Source organism: Moschus berezovskii, chromosome 6 (assembly GCF_049115385.1).
Source record: "Moschus berezovskii isolate FMDL1 chromosome 6, NW_MosBer_1.0, whole genome shotgun sequence".
NCBI classification, from domain to species: Eukaryota; Metazoa; Chordata; class Mammalia; order Artiodactyla; family Moschidae; genus Moschus; species Moschus berezovskii.
The window spans coordinates 74840822-74856512 of record NC_142465.1 but is presented as its reverse complement, the minus strand read 5'-3'; the positions used below and the strand labels follow the sequence as shown (position 1 = coordinate 74856512).

General features: G+C 46.1%; 1 protein-coding gene across 1 annotated transcript in view; it reads right to left on the bottom strand.

Annotated features, from left to right (window-relative positions):
* Window positions 1-308: 308 nt before the first annotated feature.
* RFX4 (regulatory factor X4) overlaps window positions 309-15691 on the bottom strand; it is a 165081-nt gene continuing 149698 nt past the window's right edge. Inside the window, exons 16-18 of the mRNA XM_088837166.1 lie at window positions 12265-12427; window positions 10444-10582; window positions 309-1803 (exon numbers count right to left, since the gene is read on the bottom strand). Of these exons, the coding sequence (XP_088693292.1) occupies window positions 1531-1803; window positions 10444-10582; window positions 12265-12427 (575 nt within the window). The 3' untranslated portion in view covers window positions 309-1530. The remainder of the gene's footprint in view (window positions 1804-10443; window positions 10583-12264; window positions 12428-15691) is intronic.

The window sequence follows — 15691 nt, the reverse complement described above, 5'->3', positions numbered from 1 at the left end:
GGACTGCATGTGTGGCCTGTCCACATTTTAATAATGACAAGATCACAAGGAAGTGGATAAGCACAACCATAGAAGACCATTGATTTTTGTTTTGCCTACTTACACCCTAGGTATTTAGAATGTCATATATATTACACACACACACAAACACATATGCGCATACACACACACAGGTCGTATCAAATGCAAAATGGACAAAAAGAAAGCGGTCATTCCAATACTTTTTATTTGAGTGTGAAACCATTCATATCTTGCACAACTGTACAGATAAAACTATTTCCATTTTAGCTGTAGACATGATTATCACACTGAGTGGTGTGATCAAAGATTTTATTTACAGAACAATTGCTAAAACATCCGATGTCATATTTCCATTTATTTCTTACCCATAGGGTAATAGGTCCACCATAATTTCTTGGTGTTTTTTATAATACAGAAAGAAAACCTATGTTAATCTCTAACAAACCTCACAAATTGCTACAAATATGACAGAAAAATGCCTATGAAAAAATTTTCCAAAAGTACAATACATTTTTTTTTTTATTTCCACACATACACAGTATAGTATAGGCTCAAAGGCACAGCTTTGAATTTTTTCTATCAAAGTGTCGGAAATTATTATAGTCTTATGAAGGAACCATGAAAGTCGTCTTCACACTTGGTGCTTGGTAAGTTAAAAGTTTGGTCCGTTCAGGGTCACAAAGTTAATACAGCAGAGCTGAGTGTGATACTCAATGCCATAAGTCCGCATTCTCACAGAACTTTAGAAAACCCTCTTCTGCCTTTTGCTGACACTAGCCATTGTGCAAACTTAAGACAAATACTTGTATGTAGGAGAACCGGTCCCCTACAAACCTCAGTCTACTTAAGGCATACGGAACAGGCCTCTTCCTTCCCTCTCAACAGTGCTTACGTTCCAAGACCAGGCAGGGACGGTGACAGCGTGAGTGTAACGGGGTCTCTAGGCTTTCTGGACACCTCCATTTAGCCCTGGCGCTCCAGGAAGCAGTGCTGACGCCACCAGCAAGTTGGGATGTTTTAGACACTTCTGAGGGCTGTTCATTGTACAGTAAGATGACAGCCGGATGGAAAGGTGAATGCTCTTGGTCAATTATGTGCCCATCCAAGAGTGCCAACCAGATTCTGTCTCTTGTCCATCCTTCAAGACTAAAGAGTTTTTGTCAACAGGAAAATAAATGGTTTACTTGGAGTGGTTGTGAAGTCATGGAACAGAGGGAAATGTCACGGGTCGGCCTGCCTGAGATAGTGCTCTGTACAAACAGTCAAGTCTGGCTTGGCTACGGGAACCCAATCTCACTGACTCTTAGTGAGCCCCGTTTCAGAACTAAAGTTTATTCATCCCGCACTGAATCCCAGCCTCATGTTCATTAGGAAAGTGGATGCCTAGGAATAGTCCAGGAGTTACAATGTAGAGAGAGAGAGTCTTCTGGGGGTGGGTGGGTGATGGGTTTATTATTATTATTATTATTAATTATTATTAATATTAAATATGGATCCCTATGAAAGCAGTCACTTAGCCCATCCTGTGGAGGCCTCTCCGTTGATGTAAGCAAAGCCAGGAAAGTGTTGCATGTGCTCGTACTCAGAATTCCTGCGCGTGCTCAGGGGTGTGTACATGTCACTAGAGTTTCCATACCTCGTGGAATGCACGGACGGGCTTGTGTAGCACGTGTTGGCTGTGGGCACCTCTGGCCATCGGGGGGTGACTGGGGTAGGATGCAGTCTAGGAGTACTGCTCATCAGACAAGGTTCCATCCGGGAAGTGGGGCTATTAAAAGGGTACTTGTTGAGGGGAAAGAAATTCCACAAAGTTAAAATTAGCTTGAAGTTGCACATACACAGAATCAGTCATGTTCACAGTTTACGTTAAATTCTTAAGAGTCTGTTAATGAAAGTTGGTGGGAAGTCATCAGTGAGATTGTGCAAGACTGACTCTTGCTCTAGGAAGCATCCGGCAGGAGAAGGGCAAAATATTTCATAGCCAGAGCTGGGCTGATATTCATTCAACCAGTCATACAGACTTTGTGCTCTTCACCTGCAATGGTTGGGGAAGTCAAACCCCAAAGAAGGAATAACCCCACTGGGAATACAGGAGAGAGAGAGAGAGAGAGAGAGAGAGAGAGTGCGTGCGTGTGTACCTGAGCCACAGTATGTCCAAATAGACATGGATGTGGGTGGATGGGTTTGAGCTGTATCATTTTATCATTTATGGAGTTGTGAGAGGTCCCACTCCATCAACCCAAGAGAACAATACTGCCAAGAAAAACACAACGACCTCATTAAAAATAGCATTTTGCAATTGAATCCAATTATGAACTGCAGCCTAAAAGCAGGTTTTTGAAGAGGAAGCAAGTCAACAGCGTCGAAGGTTATTATTAGTGCCTATCATTTAGAGAACATCTCTTTTGGGTTCACATTCACTGAAGTCCTAGAAGATAGGATGGCAAGTTATTGGCCTTGGTATGAACGTGGAAGGAGTCAAGATAAGCCCCTGGGAGGGGAGGAAGGTGCTTTTGTGTGGGTCAGGAAAAAAGGTGTTAATAGCTACCAGAAGAGGGCAAACATTTCTAGAAAGAGTCAGAAATAAGAGGAATGCCCCAAAGTGCTGCTTTGTTTACATTCTTTTCGGTTTCTAAGACAGCTATGCAAACGAGCTGCTTTTAGTAGATCAGAAGGGAGGAAGGGGAGGAGTTCTGGGCTCCCTTTGCTAGAGTTCTCCGTTTGCAGGCTGGTCAACACAAAGATTTCCTTGCTGTGCTAAGGGCCACGCCAACATGAACAGGAGCCAGTCAGCCAGGATGGCAAGGGCAGCGAGTAGGGAGAGAGTCTGCCTGCGAATGTGCAAAGTCTTCTGTTCTCCCATCTGTCTTCCCTGACAGTTGGAGAGTGGAGCCCTGAGGGATTAGGTGGGAGGCTGCCTCCTGTGAGGGAGACAGACAGACTGAAGCCTAGACAAGCCAGGAGAAGGGGTTATGACAGCAATGGCTGCTCTCTGTTGTCAAGGGGGCCAAGTGAACTGTTCTCCGCCTTTTGAGCGGGAGCCTGAGGGGCAGTAGGGGAAGGCTGATAGGCCCAAAGCAGGCGAAGAGAACTAGCTATTCACAGGTCAAGGAGGGCTCCAAGGTCCGGTAGTGAGGGCTTAGTCCTTCACAGGACAGACAGCTTGCCTTACTTACGCAGTCAGAAGAACAGGTAGGAAAAAAGTGAGAAGGGCGGAGGTGGTATCTGGAGCTCGGGGGAGAGGAGGCACTCAGGGCTGTTGCCAAGGAGACTACGGGGAGCCTCCAGAGGCTTTCATACTCCCCAAAGCTGCTGTGTGTGTGTGTGTGTGTGTGTGTGTGTGGCACCCCTCTGAACCCCAAAGAGACCATGATAAGACTGGGTGCTGACCAAGATAATGAGCCCCCAGGTATTAAACAGGTAATATCAAAGCATATTATTACAAAAACGGTCTTTAATTTTTCCCAAAAGTTTGCTCCCCCCTCCCAATAGCCTCTCTAGTAAACTCCTTGGATACATGTCCCCTCCCTGGCACAGAAACCTCTTCTCTGGCCCTCAGGCATGCCAGGCTGGTTCCCATCTCAGAATATTTTGTTCCACCTGTTCCCTCCGCCTGGAGCACGTCTCTCCCACCCCCGAGGCCCTTCCCTGCTTGCCCTTTCGTCATTCTTCAGTTCTCAGCTCAAATGTCACCACGTCAAAGAGACTTTTCTGGACCTCTTGTCTCTCCAAACTAAGTGCCCCACCCTCACCTCTCAGGGCAGGATCTTAGCATCCATCTTGTCAGCTCTCTCTTCCCACTGGCTTGTATTCCTAAGCTCCTGGTGGAGCGGTGTTGTCTTCCCCACCGTGTTCCCAACATCTGGAATGATCCCTGGTACCTAGCAGGTGCCACATAACTATCCGGTGAATGAACCCTAGGTTGTTACCCTAGAAATAACCTCAGGGGTCATGTACTCCGACCCCATGTTGCACTGATGAGACAGCTAGGATCCAACTAGGATAAGGTGCGGAACCCATGGTGAGCTAGTGGATGAGAACTGGCAGGGGAGCCCGGGCTCTTTCCCCCTACATCAGGCTGGCCCAAACAAGGCAGGAGCCATCACACAACTGAAGTCCAGAGAATTCAGAGAGGAAGACTCTCCTTTGGAACACAGCACATTAAACTTGAATCTGTCACTCTGCCTTTAAGTACCTTCCTTCCCCTGCAGACCACAGGGTCTGGTAACTCCAACCAGGTCTCAGCCTGATGCTCCTGAGAGGCACCTTGCTTGCCTGGCCTGCGTAGGGACTGTATCACCATGTGGACTCACAGCCTCCTCCCCACAGAACCCAAGAGAGTGTGGCTTTTGTGCCAAATCAAGGCCCCTCAATGCAGCTGTGCCCAGGGGTTGTGTCACAAGCTCAAAAGAGTAATTGCCTGGAAATGAGATGGGCTCAAAATATCTCCAGTGTGACAATAAAATTCTGTTACCACAGGATCCGGCCTGGAAAATTCTGTCCCGTTAGGTCAGCTAATTGCAAATGAGTCAGTGCCTCGTCTTCCCCTTGGTGAAGAGACCATTGAAAGCTGAGAGGCTGGAGTGCCGGCTGCCCAGCCATGCCATTAAAGCCACCAGTGAAGTTGCTGTTCCGTCCAGTGGGAGCACCCGCCTCACCTCTCACATTTCACATCCGGGTTCACGGGGCTCCTCCAGATGCTGGGCACAAACCCTGGGGTCCCCAGAGTTCTGTCCAAGATAAAAGCGCTTTTTGTTGAAGGCCCTAACTGGAAGTTACCCTTTTCTAGGTCAGATCAAGGACTGTTGCTACTGATGTGAAAATGGAGGTGAGTCCCCAGTCCCCTCCCTGTGGGAGGTGTGTGAGGGGTGCCTGTGGGCATGTGTGGGTGTGTGTGTGCACAAGTGGGCAAAGATTCCCTCAAGGGACCAGGGTGTGAGTCCGTCTCTGCTGAGACTGACCCTGAGCCTCTTTGGAGCCATATTAGGAAGTGCTATTTTGAGAAATGACTCCTCACACCAAGTGCTGACTTTCCTGCACGTGGAGAGAGAAGAATGAGCCCTTTATCCCTGACCTTCACCAAATGGGCCTCTACTGGAGAACGGGTGAAAGGTGGCCCGCTGTTTTCCCATGAAAGGCAGCTCTCACTGCCCAAAGTCCTGCCAACAGGCATCCCCCACTCAGGACACAGCTCCCCAAAATCTGTGCCAGATGGTCCACATCTGCTGAGCTTTTGGGGTCAAGATTAACTGAGTTAGTACATGTGAAATACATAGAGCTTCCACACAGTGTGTCCATGCGTGCTAAGTCACTTCAGTCATGTCCGACTCTTTGCGACTCCATGGACTGTAGCCCGCTAGACTCCTCTGTCCATGGGATTCTCCAGGCAAGAAGCTGGAGTGGGTTGCTGTGCTCTCCTCCAGGGGATCTTCCCAACCCAGGGATTGAGCCCATATCACATGTCTCCTGCATTGGCAGGTGGGTTCTTCACCACTAGCGCCACCTGAGAAGCCCCAGAGCTTCCACACAATAAGTTTTCAAAACATAGTTGCAATTATGAATATTCTTCTTCCTTGAGTCATAGGTTCGTGGTCTACTAATGATAGGAAAAGCCTTAAGTGATTGACCATCTGATCCCACCTCTCATTTTACAGATGAGGGAACTGAGGTCAAGAGAGGGATAAATGATCTTCTTGCGGTCACACACAACTTACTGCCAGAGTGAGGATCCATTCATCCCTTCATTCACTGACCATTGTATACTGAGGTCCAACCAAGAGCCAGGTCTGTTTTGGGTCCTGGGAATATAATGGTCACAAGGGGAAGGACCTCACCTTCACAGGGCTAGTATAGTGAGGGAGACAGATATTAATTCTATAATTACAAAAATAATAACTGTGGTGTTACAAAGAATAATCATAATAATACACACAGATAGTGTTAACTATGAGCCAGCCCCTGTCCTAACCTTTATTAAATCACTCAACCCTCACAACAACCCTATGAAATAAGTACTAGAATTATCCCCATTTTTCAGATGAGGAGATTGAGGCACTGAGTTAATCAGAGGCTGAGCTGACATTTGAATTCAGAAAGCCTTGGCTCTACAGTCAGAGAAAATCTATTTTTCTACTTTTATTCACCTTTGGCCCAGGATGCTACCCCAAAGTGGAGCATGCTAAGCAAACTTTGTAGCAATCACTGTGCCTCTGAGATCAAGGACCCACTGGACATGGTCCACTGGAGACACTGTGAGAGCTGTGTGGCCAGCTGGTAAGGCTGGGTCTTGGCCATACAGCTGAGAAATGAGCAACAACTTTCTGGTTCACTCTAAGTGTCTTTCTACCCAGTTTGCTTATGGTTGGTCTAATGGCTTTTGAGCTCAAGTTCACATTCACGGCTGCTGACAGGTAGAGGTTCCATGTTTGTTTTCTTTCTGGTTGGGCATGAGGATGGGGAGCCTGGGAAGGGGTAGCTGATACTGTTCCTTGTTCACTTACTTTGATGTGGGACAAGTGCAGCTTAGCAGCAAGAAGGGTGTTTTTCTGGAATAATTCAAACCTTTCCCTGTGCAGCCTCATCCATCTGGACTTGCTAATTGAGAAATTATGAGCATTCAAGCAGGAGTGGAGGTTTACCTTTGTAGTACTCATGAAGAAAGCATGTCTTGTACAAATGAATAGTAGAAACAAGGACACACGCTACCATAGTTCAAAAAACAAATGACTTCACATTATTTTGAGTATATAAATGCTGGAATGTCTGCAATTACTGGACTTCACAAAGGTGTTGTATTAGTTCTTTAAGACTAACCTGGTAGGCATTTATTTGCAGGAAGTAGTGTCTTGTGTTAATGACCAATTGCATTCTTTAACCATATTTTATCATTATGATTTTTCTTCACTTCAGACTAATCTTTTCCCTGCTGAGTCTGCTATAATGAAGTGTGATATTTGGTATTCAGGATTGGAATGGCTTGACCTCTGCTCTGGAAAGCTAAAACTAATTAGCCCTACAGTAGATTTTCCCGTGTGCTCAACCTTAAACCACAGTACCAGGAAAGGAAAGAAATACAGTATCTTGGTGTGTGTTTTTTCTCTTTGGGAACCTGAAACTTATTGAGAATAGCTGCAGTAACCTCCTGAATTTACTTCCTGCCCTCCAAAACACACACCCTGTAGTGTTCAGTGCCATGGACTTGGGGTTGAGATTTGGAGAATTTGCCTTTGAATCTGCTTGGTCACTTACTGGATGCATGCCCTGGGGCAAATCACCTTCTGAGGTTTTCCTCATCTTTAAAAAGTGAGGAAAATGCCTTCTTTGGGAGGTTGCTCTGAGATTTGAGTGAGCCTATGTATTTCAGAGTGCCTCAACAGTGCATCAATGTGAATGAAAAATAAAAGGAAGGATCTAGATAGTACCTTCCCCAGGAGAAACCCTGACCTCATCCATCAACCTGGGCAGAGATGTGGTATAATTAAACGTCTCCCCACCCCACTTTACAAATGGAGACGGAGGCATTAACCATAAAGTGCAGGGTATGAGTATGTGGTGGGGGTCAGAGGTTGTGAAAGGACCTAAGAGTCACAGAGCATGGTGGTGAAGGGGCTGCAGGACCCTGTGGCCTCCCACACCCAGTCTGGGTTCAGCAGCTCCTCGATGGGCGTTCGTTTAGTCCTCAGCTCTCCAATTAGGATGAGTGATTAGATGTTGGTGCTCCAGCTGGGAACCATTGTGGTTTCCAGAGTAGATGCTCCGGCCTGTCTCGGACACTGGGGGCTGGCTGCATGGGCATTTAGGAGCCCATGGCTTCTTTTTATGGAAAAAGGCTTTAAAAATTTAATACCCAGAAAAACCAGCTCCAGAAGTTTCATGAGGAAAGATAAGGGGGTGAAGAAAGAGGGAAGATGATGCCAGGAGCTGTGGCTTGGGATCTTAGCTTGGTCTCGCCAGGGTCTCCTACTGGAGTGGAAGCTCTCTCAAAGCAGGCTTGCCTCCATCTCCTTCTCCCTGTATTCTCACAGGCTAGGGCAGTGCTTGCCACACAGTAGGTACTTGACAGTCATGGGGGAATGAATGAATGGATGGATGGATGGGCTGCTTATACTGTGAAAGTGTGACCAGTCTATGGCGGCAGCTCTTAGTCATTTAGGGGATCATGGGGAGCACAGACCCTGGTCCCAAGAGAAGCGGGACCTAGGGAGCGGGTGTCTCTGTGTGACGCAGATGGAGACCTATAATAATGCCCCAGGTGATGGTTTAGAGGAATCAACTTCTTGGCTTGTCTGGGGATTATCCCAGGGCTCCTCTGGGACTGCGGATAGAAATCAAAACAGACTCCTGTTTGCCCTAAGTGCCCATGTATTGTGGATACACTCTGCCTCCCTCGGAGGCAAGTCTGTGCTGTCAGCTGATGTAATCACAGCCTCCACTTCAGCTCACGTCCTGCCACCTCTGTTCTAAGACTCCTGCACGTGCTTCCTTGGCAGCCTCCCTGCTCTGCCGGTCCCCTCTCTACTTCCTGGTCTTACCAGTGCTGCGGAAGCTCTTTCCTAGGCTGAACTCTCATCATGTCTCCCAGACCTACCACCGCTCCCACCCTGCTTTCCTCACACCGCAGTTGTCTCTGCTGACCCACCTCCTGTTCACTCTGTTAAATTAAGCAGCGAGTGCTCTCTCTGATGGAGAAGTCAATGGCAAGCCACTCCAGTACTCTTGCCTAGAAAATCCCACGGATGGAGGAGGCTGTTGGAGGAGGCTGTTAGGCTGCAGCCCGTGTCGGACACGACTGAGCGACTTCACTTTCACTTTTCACTTTCATGCATTGGAGAAGGAAATGGCAACCCACTCCAGTGTTCTTGCCTGGAGAATCCCAGGGACGGGGGAGCCTGGTGGGCTTCCGTCTATGGGGTCACACAGAGTCAGACACGACTGGAGTGACTTAGCAGCAGCTCTCTCTGAATGGTGACAGAGGCTAGGGCTTAGGAGCCTGTACAGCTGGGGTCACGCTGCCCGGGGTTAAGTCCTCGACCAAGTTATCCTCACTTCCTTTCTGCAAGGGTTACCATGGGGATGTGGAAGGTGCTTGGCACAGGACAGTGTTGAGTAATGGTTAGCTTTTCTTTTTTGATGAGTGCAGTGACCCGAGGATCTTGGACTTAATTTCTGTCTTCAAGAAGTTTTGGGGTCTCTTGCAGGTATCAGGAAAGTCAGTGATGAGAAGTGTACCAACAGAGGAAAGCCCAATGCACTATTTGAGTACCGAGGAATGGCACTTAATATGGTTCTGGAGGAAGGATGAGGGCAGTGTCAGCAAATGGGGTGCTTGTCCTGAGCAACAAACAGAAGAGGCTGAGGAAGAGAGTCCCAGCCCGAGGCAATAGCATCTGCAAAGACCCGAGGGAGCTGCACATGAACTGTCATGGAGGGACAAAGGTGGGGTGTGGCTGGTAGGCCAGAAAGGCAGGCAGAGCCCAGAGGGTCATGAGTCTTGAGAGACGTGCTAAGGAATTGAACATGACCCTCAAAGTGATGATATGCAAAAGAGGAAGAGTGTTGTGGCCAGGTTTTTGTTTTGTTTTACCCAAAAGATTTTCCCAGCAGCAGTACTGAGGATGGACTAAGGATGGGACGAGTTACCAACACAGAGACAGACAGACGGGAAGGCTTTGGTCATTGTCTAAGTTGGATAAAGACTTGATCTGAGTCAAGGACGGTGAGGGTCCAGAGACACCAAGGATGCAGAACTGGATGGAACTGGTGACCACTTGTGTTTGGGGCCAGTAGATGGCAAAGTGTCTGAGGCATGGAGAGCGCCTAACACTGATATAACAGCGGCAGCCACCATCCCCATTCACCAAGGCCACAGAGGATCAGTGTGGTTTGTGAGACAGTGAAGAGCCAAAGGCCTGAGAATGATGTGTTAGGGGTCCATTTCAGGAAGACTCTTCTATCAAGAGTCTGTGGTTGGGCTGCTGGACTGAAAAGGAACAGACGTGAAACTGAGAGAGCAGTTAGGATGATACTGAGATGAGCATCCTGACAACTTGATGAAGGTCTGACTGCACCAGGAAGGGGCAATGGGAGAGGAGACAAAAGATCCAGTCTGAAGGTGGCCACCCGAAGAAAGGGTAACAGACCTCATTGCTGACTGGCTCCCAGGAGAGAGGTCAAAGGGAGGACAGAACTAGAGGCACATGGTCGGTACCCATGTACGTGAAAGCAAGTTGGGGTGACGCTGACTGAGCAACCCCTGTGGGCAGCCACGGGAGGGACGAAGTGGCACTAAGGAAAAGACCAGCCTTCCCTCGGAGGCACAGAGGTTGCACACACAGTATGCAGAAGGTGCTTATTAATTGTGTTGACTAGACCTGGTACCAAGCTCACCAAGGCCTGGGCAGGCAAGCAGGACCACCGACTCACCTGCGCGGAGCTCCTGTGGTACGGGGAGTAGTGGAGTGGTCCTGAGATGGCTGTGTCGTGCGGGAGAGCTGGGTACTGGCTCTGCATCGGGGCAGGATGCTGGTTGCCATAGCTCCCATAGTTATAGCTTCCCGTGTATCTAAAATGCAGGAGGCGCATGGAATATTGTGAGTAATGGCAGGAAGAACAAAGCAGTTTGACACCTTTAAAAATCAACCTCATCTGCTCCTTCTTTTCTTTCTTTTTGTTTTTCATTTTTCTTTTTCTTCTTGTTTCCTACCGTCACCACTCTGTGGCTTTGTTGTGATAATGTCAAACTCCCAGGTGGGTCTTCCTTCTTGCCTCAGCATACCTCCCTCACCACCCAGTGAGTGCGCAGGGAATGAAAACCAGCCCTGAGCAAAACATCATTAGTGATGGAGACCTTGTCTCCTGTTGTGGTAAAAAGCCCTACATTATAGCCTGAAGTCAAATAGGAAAAAAAGAAGAAATTACTTCAGGACTTATGTTTTTGTTTTGCTCAGGCCTCTGCGTCTCCATCTTGGGGAAGGATGCAGTGTTTCTCTGAGCTCTCTCCTGGGGAAAACACCATGGCCAACCAGGAGTCAGCCTCCTATTCTAAGCCTGGCTCCACCAGCTCCCAGCTGTGGGGCCCTGGGCTACTTGCATCCTTGTTTCTTACATCTGTAAAAACTGCTGCACCTGGCTACTCTGAGAGTCCTATATGTGAAGACACTTTATAAACATAGGATACTGTTTTGGAAACATAGAATACTGTTACCATTATTCTCAATAACATCTTTACATCAAAGATGCTGGTGTATGAGCACGTGAGTGTCTGTGCTGTCATTTCTGCAGAATTGAAAGCTCTCTGAAACAATAATTCTAAGTCGATTTTGAATGTGTGGGGGAAATATTCTCAGGGGTCCCCTGAGAAAATAATGGCTGTCCCACTGACTGGCAGGGGCACCTGAGCCTTTGGAATTAACTCCAAGTATGCCCACAGTGAGGCTTCAATCACTGCGTGGAAGGGACCTGAGTGGTCCTCCTCCCTCCCCTCCTGTGTGCCCCACAGCTGGCCTGTTGGAACCTGGTTTGTGAGGCTCACTGTGCCCTCAGAGCCGAGTCTCACCGTCTTGAGAAGGAGGGCCCTTTATTAACATCATCAGTGTTCCCCAGATCAGTGCGCAGGAGACACTGGAGGAGGAAGGTCTTTTCATAAAGACAATGCAAAATGGCAAAAAGCTGCCACAATTCAGGTTACCCTTTTAAGGGGATCTGTAACTTATTCATCACAGTAACACCACTACAGATTTGGGGGAAAATATGGGCAAAACAAATGATTTATTTATTCAGGGTCCAAGTCACCACTGGAACCCACTTGGAGTTGAACCCCATGAGTAAGCCCTGCCCTCCAGTGACCCCCAGCCTTGGGTGGGGAAGCCCCCCGCTGATTGAGACTTGGACCCACCAAGAAGCTGTATGTTATACACCTGTAAAATAGCCACCCACGGGAGCTGGGGAAAGGGACTTTTCCATTTTCTTTCCTAAAAGAGGCAGACAGAATCTCAGTCAGCCCCACCCTTCGCAGCCACGTGGCCTGAGGAAGTGAAATTAGTCCAGTCTTAGTTTCTTCATCTGTCAAGTGGGTCACCTGCCCACCTCATCTGGTTGTTGAGGGGATTGTATGAGATAGTCATACAAGGTGTGGGCAGAACTCAACAAAGGGCAAGTCCTTCTTGTCCTCTGCGGAAATCACTGCTGAGTAAACCCTGCCCTTTCAAATCAAAAGTAAAACATCATCCCAGGGAAGCCACCTACCCGTGCTCCTCTCTGTGGGGATAAACTGGTATCCTGTGTGTGACCGAAGAGGAAGGCACGTGCGTGCTCCGCATACAGGGCAGCTGTTGAGAGTTTTCAGCCGGGGACCCTGCTGCTGTCGTCACCGTGTACGTTAGAGACCACGTGTATGACTGCATCGCTCCTGCAGAGATAAGCGAAGATGTATCGTCACCAGCAGTTCTCACTCCCTCAGTTCTTCCCTAGCATGCCAGTGGTTTCCCACTGCTCTCGAGCTGAAAGCCAGAATCTTTACACACCCTGTGTCTTGGTTCTTGCTGACCTCACAAGAAGCATCCCTCACTCCCTGCTTTTGTACCTCTGAACCAGCCACTATAGCTTTTTTTTTCATTTTTCCAGAGTACCACAATTCCCAGCACCACAAGGCCTTTGCACAGCCATTTCCACTGCCTGGAACCCTCAGTCTTCCCTAAGTATCCACTCATTCTTCATATTTCAATATGAAGAAGCTGTCTCCTAACCCCAGATCCCATTAAGTCAGGTCCCATACAGCATGATTGTGCCTACCACAATTTGTAACCTTACAGCCATTCATGAGTGTGATTGAATTAATGTCTGATCCCCCTCCCAACCAGTCTGTCAGCTACATGAGGGTAGGGGCCTTGCCTATATTGCCCACCACTGGGTCACTGGCGCTTAGCACAGAGACTGGTGGCCAAAGACTGGTGGTCAAAGGCTTTTCAATGAAAATTTTAAAAGAAGAAAAAGGAGAATCCTTGCATCCCTGGGATAAAGCCCACTTGGTCATGATGTATGATCTTTTTAATATGTTGTTGGATTCTGTTTGCTAGAATTTTGTTGAAATTTTTTGCATCTATGTTCATCAGTGATATTGGCCTTTAGTTTTCTTTTTTTGTGGCATCTTTGTCTGATTTTGGTATTAGGGTGATGGTGGCCTCATAGAATGAGTTTGGCAGTTTACCTTCCTCTGCAATTTTCTGGAAGAGTTTGAGTAGAATAGGTGTTAGCTCTTCTCTAAATTTTTGGTAGAATTCACCTGTGAAGCCATCTGGTCCTGGGCTTTTGTTTGTTGGAAGATTTTTTTATTACAGTTTTGATTTCCATACTTGTGACAGGTGTGTTAAGATCTTCTATTTCTTCCACATTAATAATTGAAAGATAAAAACCATATGATTATCTCAATAGATGCAGAGAAAGACTTTGACAAAATTCAGCATCCAATTATGATAAAAATCTTCCAGAAAGCAGGCATAGAAGGAACATGCTGCTGCTGCTGCTGCTAAGTCGCTTCAGTCGTGTCTGACTCTCTGTGACCCCATAGATGGAATCCCACCAGGCTCCCCAGTCTCTGGGATTCTCCAGGCAAGAACACTGGAGTGGGTTGCCATTTCCTTCTCCAAAGCATGAAAGTGAAAAGTGAAAGTGAAGTCACTCAGTCGTGTCTGACTCTTAGTGACCCCATGGACTGCAGCCTATGAGGCTCCTCCATCCATGGGATTTTCCAGGCAAGAGTACTGGAGTGGGGTGCCATTGCCTTCTCTGAGAACATACCTCAACATAATAAAAGCCATATATGACAAACCCACAGCAAGCATTATCCTCAATGGTGAAAAATTGAAAGCATTTCCCTTAAAGTCAGGAACAAGACAAGGGTGCCCACTCTCACCACGACTATTCAACATAGTTTTGGAAGTTTTAGTTATAGCAATCAGAGAAGGAAAAGAAATAAAAGGAATCCAGATTGGAAAAGAAGAAGTAAAACTCTCACTGTTTGCAGATGACATGATCCTCTACTTAGAAAACCTTAGAAAACCACCAGAAAACTACTAAAGCTAATCAATGAATATAGTAAAGTTGAGGATATAAAATTAATACACAGAAATCCCTTGCATTACTATACACTAACAATGAGAAAAAAGAAAGAGAAATTAAGGAAACAATTCCATTCACCATTGCAATGAAAAGAATAAAATACTTAGGAATATATCTACCTAAAGAAACAAAAAGACCTATATATAGAAAACTATAAAACACTGATGAAAGAAATCAAAGATGACACAAATAGATAGAGAAATATACCATATTCATGGATTGGAAGAATCAATATAGTGAAAATGAGCATACTACCTAAAGCAATCTATAGATTCAATGCAATCCCTATCAAGCTACCAATGGTATTTTTCACAGAACTAGAACAAATAATTTCACGATTTGTATGTAAATACAAAAAACCTTGTGAATAGTCAAAGCAATCTTGAGAAAGAAGAATGGAACTGGTGGAATCAACCTGCCTGACTTCAGACTATATTACTAAGCTACAGTATGGTACTGGCACAAAGACAGAAATATAGATCAATGGAACAAAACAGAAAGCCCAGAGATAAATCCACGCACCTATGGACAACTTATCTTTGACAAAGGAGGCAAGAATATACAATGGAGAAAAGACAATCTGTTTAACAAGTGGTGCTGGGAAAACTGGTCAACCATCTGTAAAAGAATGAAACTAGAATACTTTCTAACACCATACACAAAAATAAACTCAAAATGGATTAAAGATCTAAATGTAAGACCAGAAACTATAAAACTCCTAGAGGAAAACATAGGCAAAACTCTCTCTGACATAAATCACAGCAGGATCCTGTATGACCCACCTCCCAGAGTAATGGAAATAAAAGCAAAAATAAACAAATGGGACCTAATTAAACTTAAAAGTTTTTGTACAACAAAGGAGACTATACAGTGAAAAGACAGCCTTCAGAATGGGAGAAAATAATAGCAAACAAAACAACTGACAAAGAATTAATCTAAAAAATATACAAGCAGCTCATGCAGCTAAATACCAGAAAAATAAATGACCCAATCAAAAAATGCGCCAAAGAACTAAACAGGCATTTCTCCAAAGAAGACATAACAGATGGCTGACAAACACATGAAAAGATGCTCAACATCACTCATTATCAGAGAAATGCAAATCAAAACCACAATGAGGTACCATCTCATGCTGGTCAGAATGGGTGCTATCAATAAGTTTACAAACAATAAATGCTGGAGAGGGTGCAGAGAAAAGGGAACCCTCTTATACTGTTGGTGGGAATGCAAACTACTACAGCCACTATGGAGAACAGTGTGGAGATTCCTTAAAAAACTGGAAATAGAACTTCCATATGACCCAGCAATCCCGCTGTTGGGCATACACACTGAGGAAACCAGAATTGAAAAAGACACATGTACCCCAGTGTTCATTGCACCACTGTTTATAATAGTCAGGACATGGAAGCAACCTAGATGTCCACCGACAGATGAATGGATAATAAAGCTGTGGTACATATACACAATGGACTATTATTCAGCTATTAAAAAGAATGCATTTGAATCAGTTCTAATGAGGTAGATGAAACTGGAGCCTATGATACAGAGTAAAGTA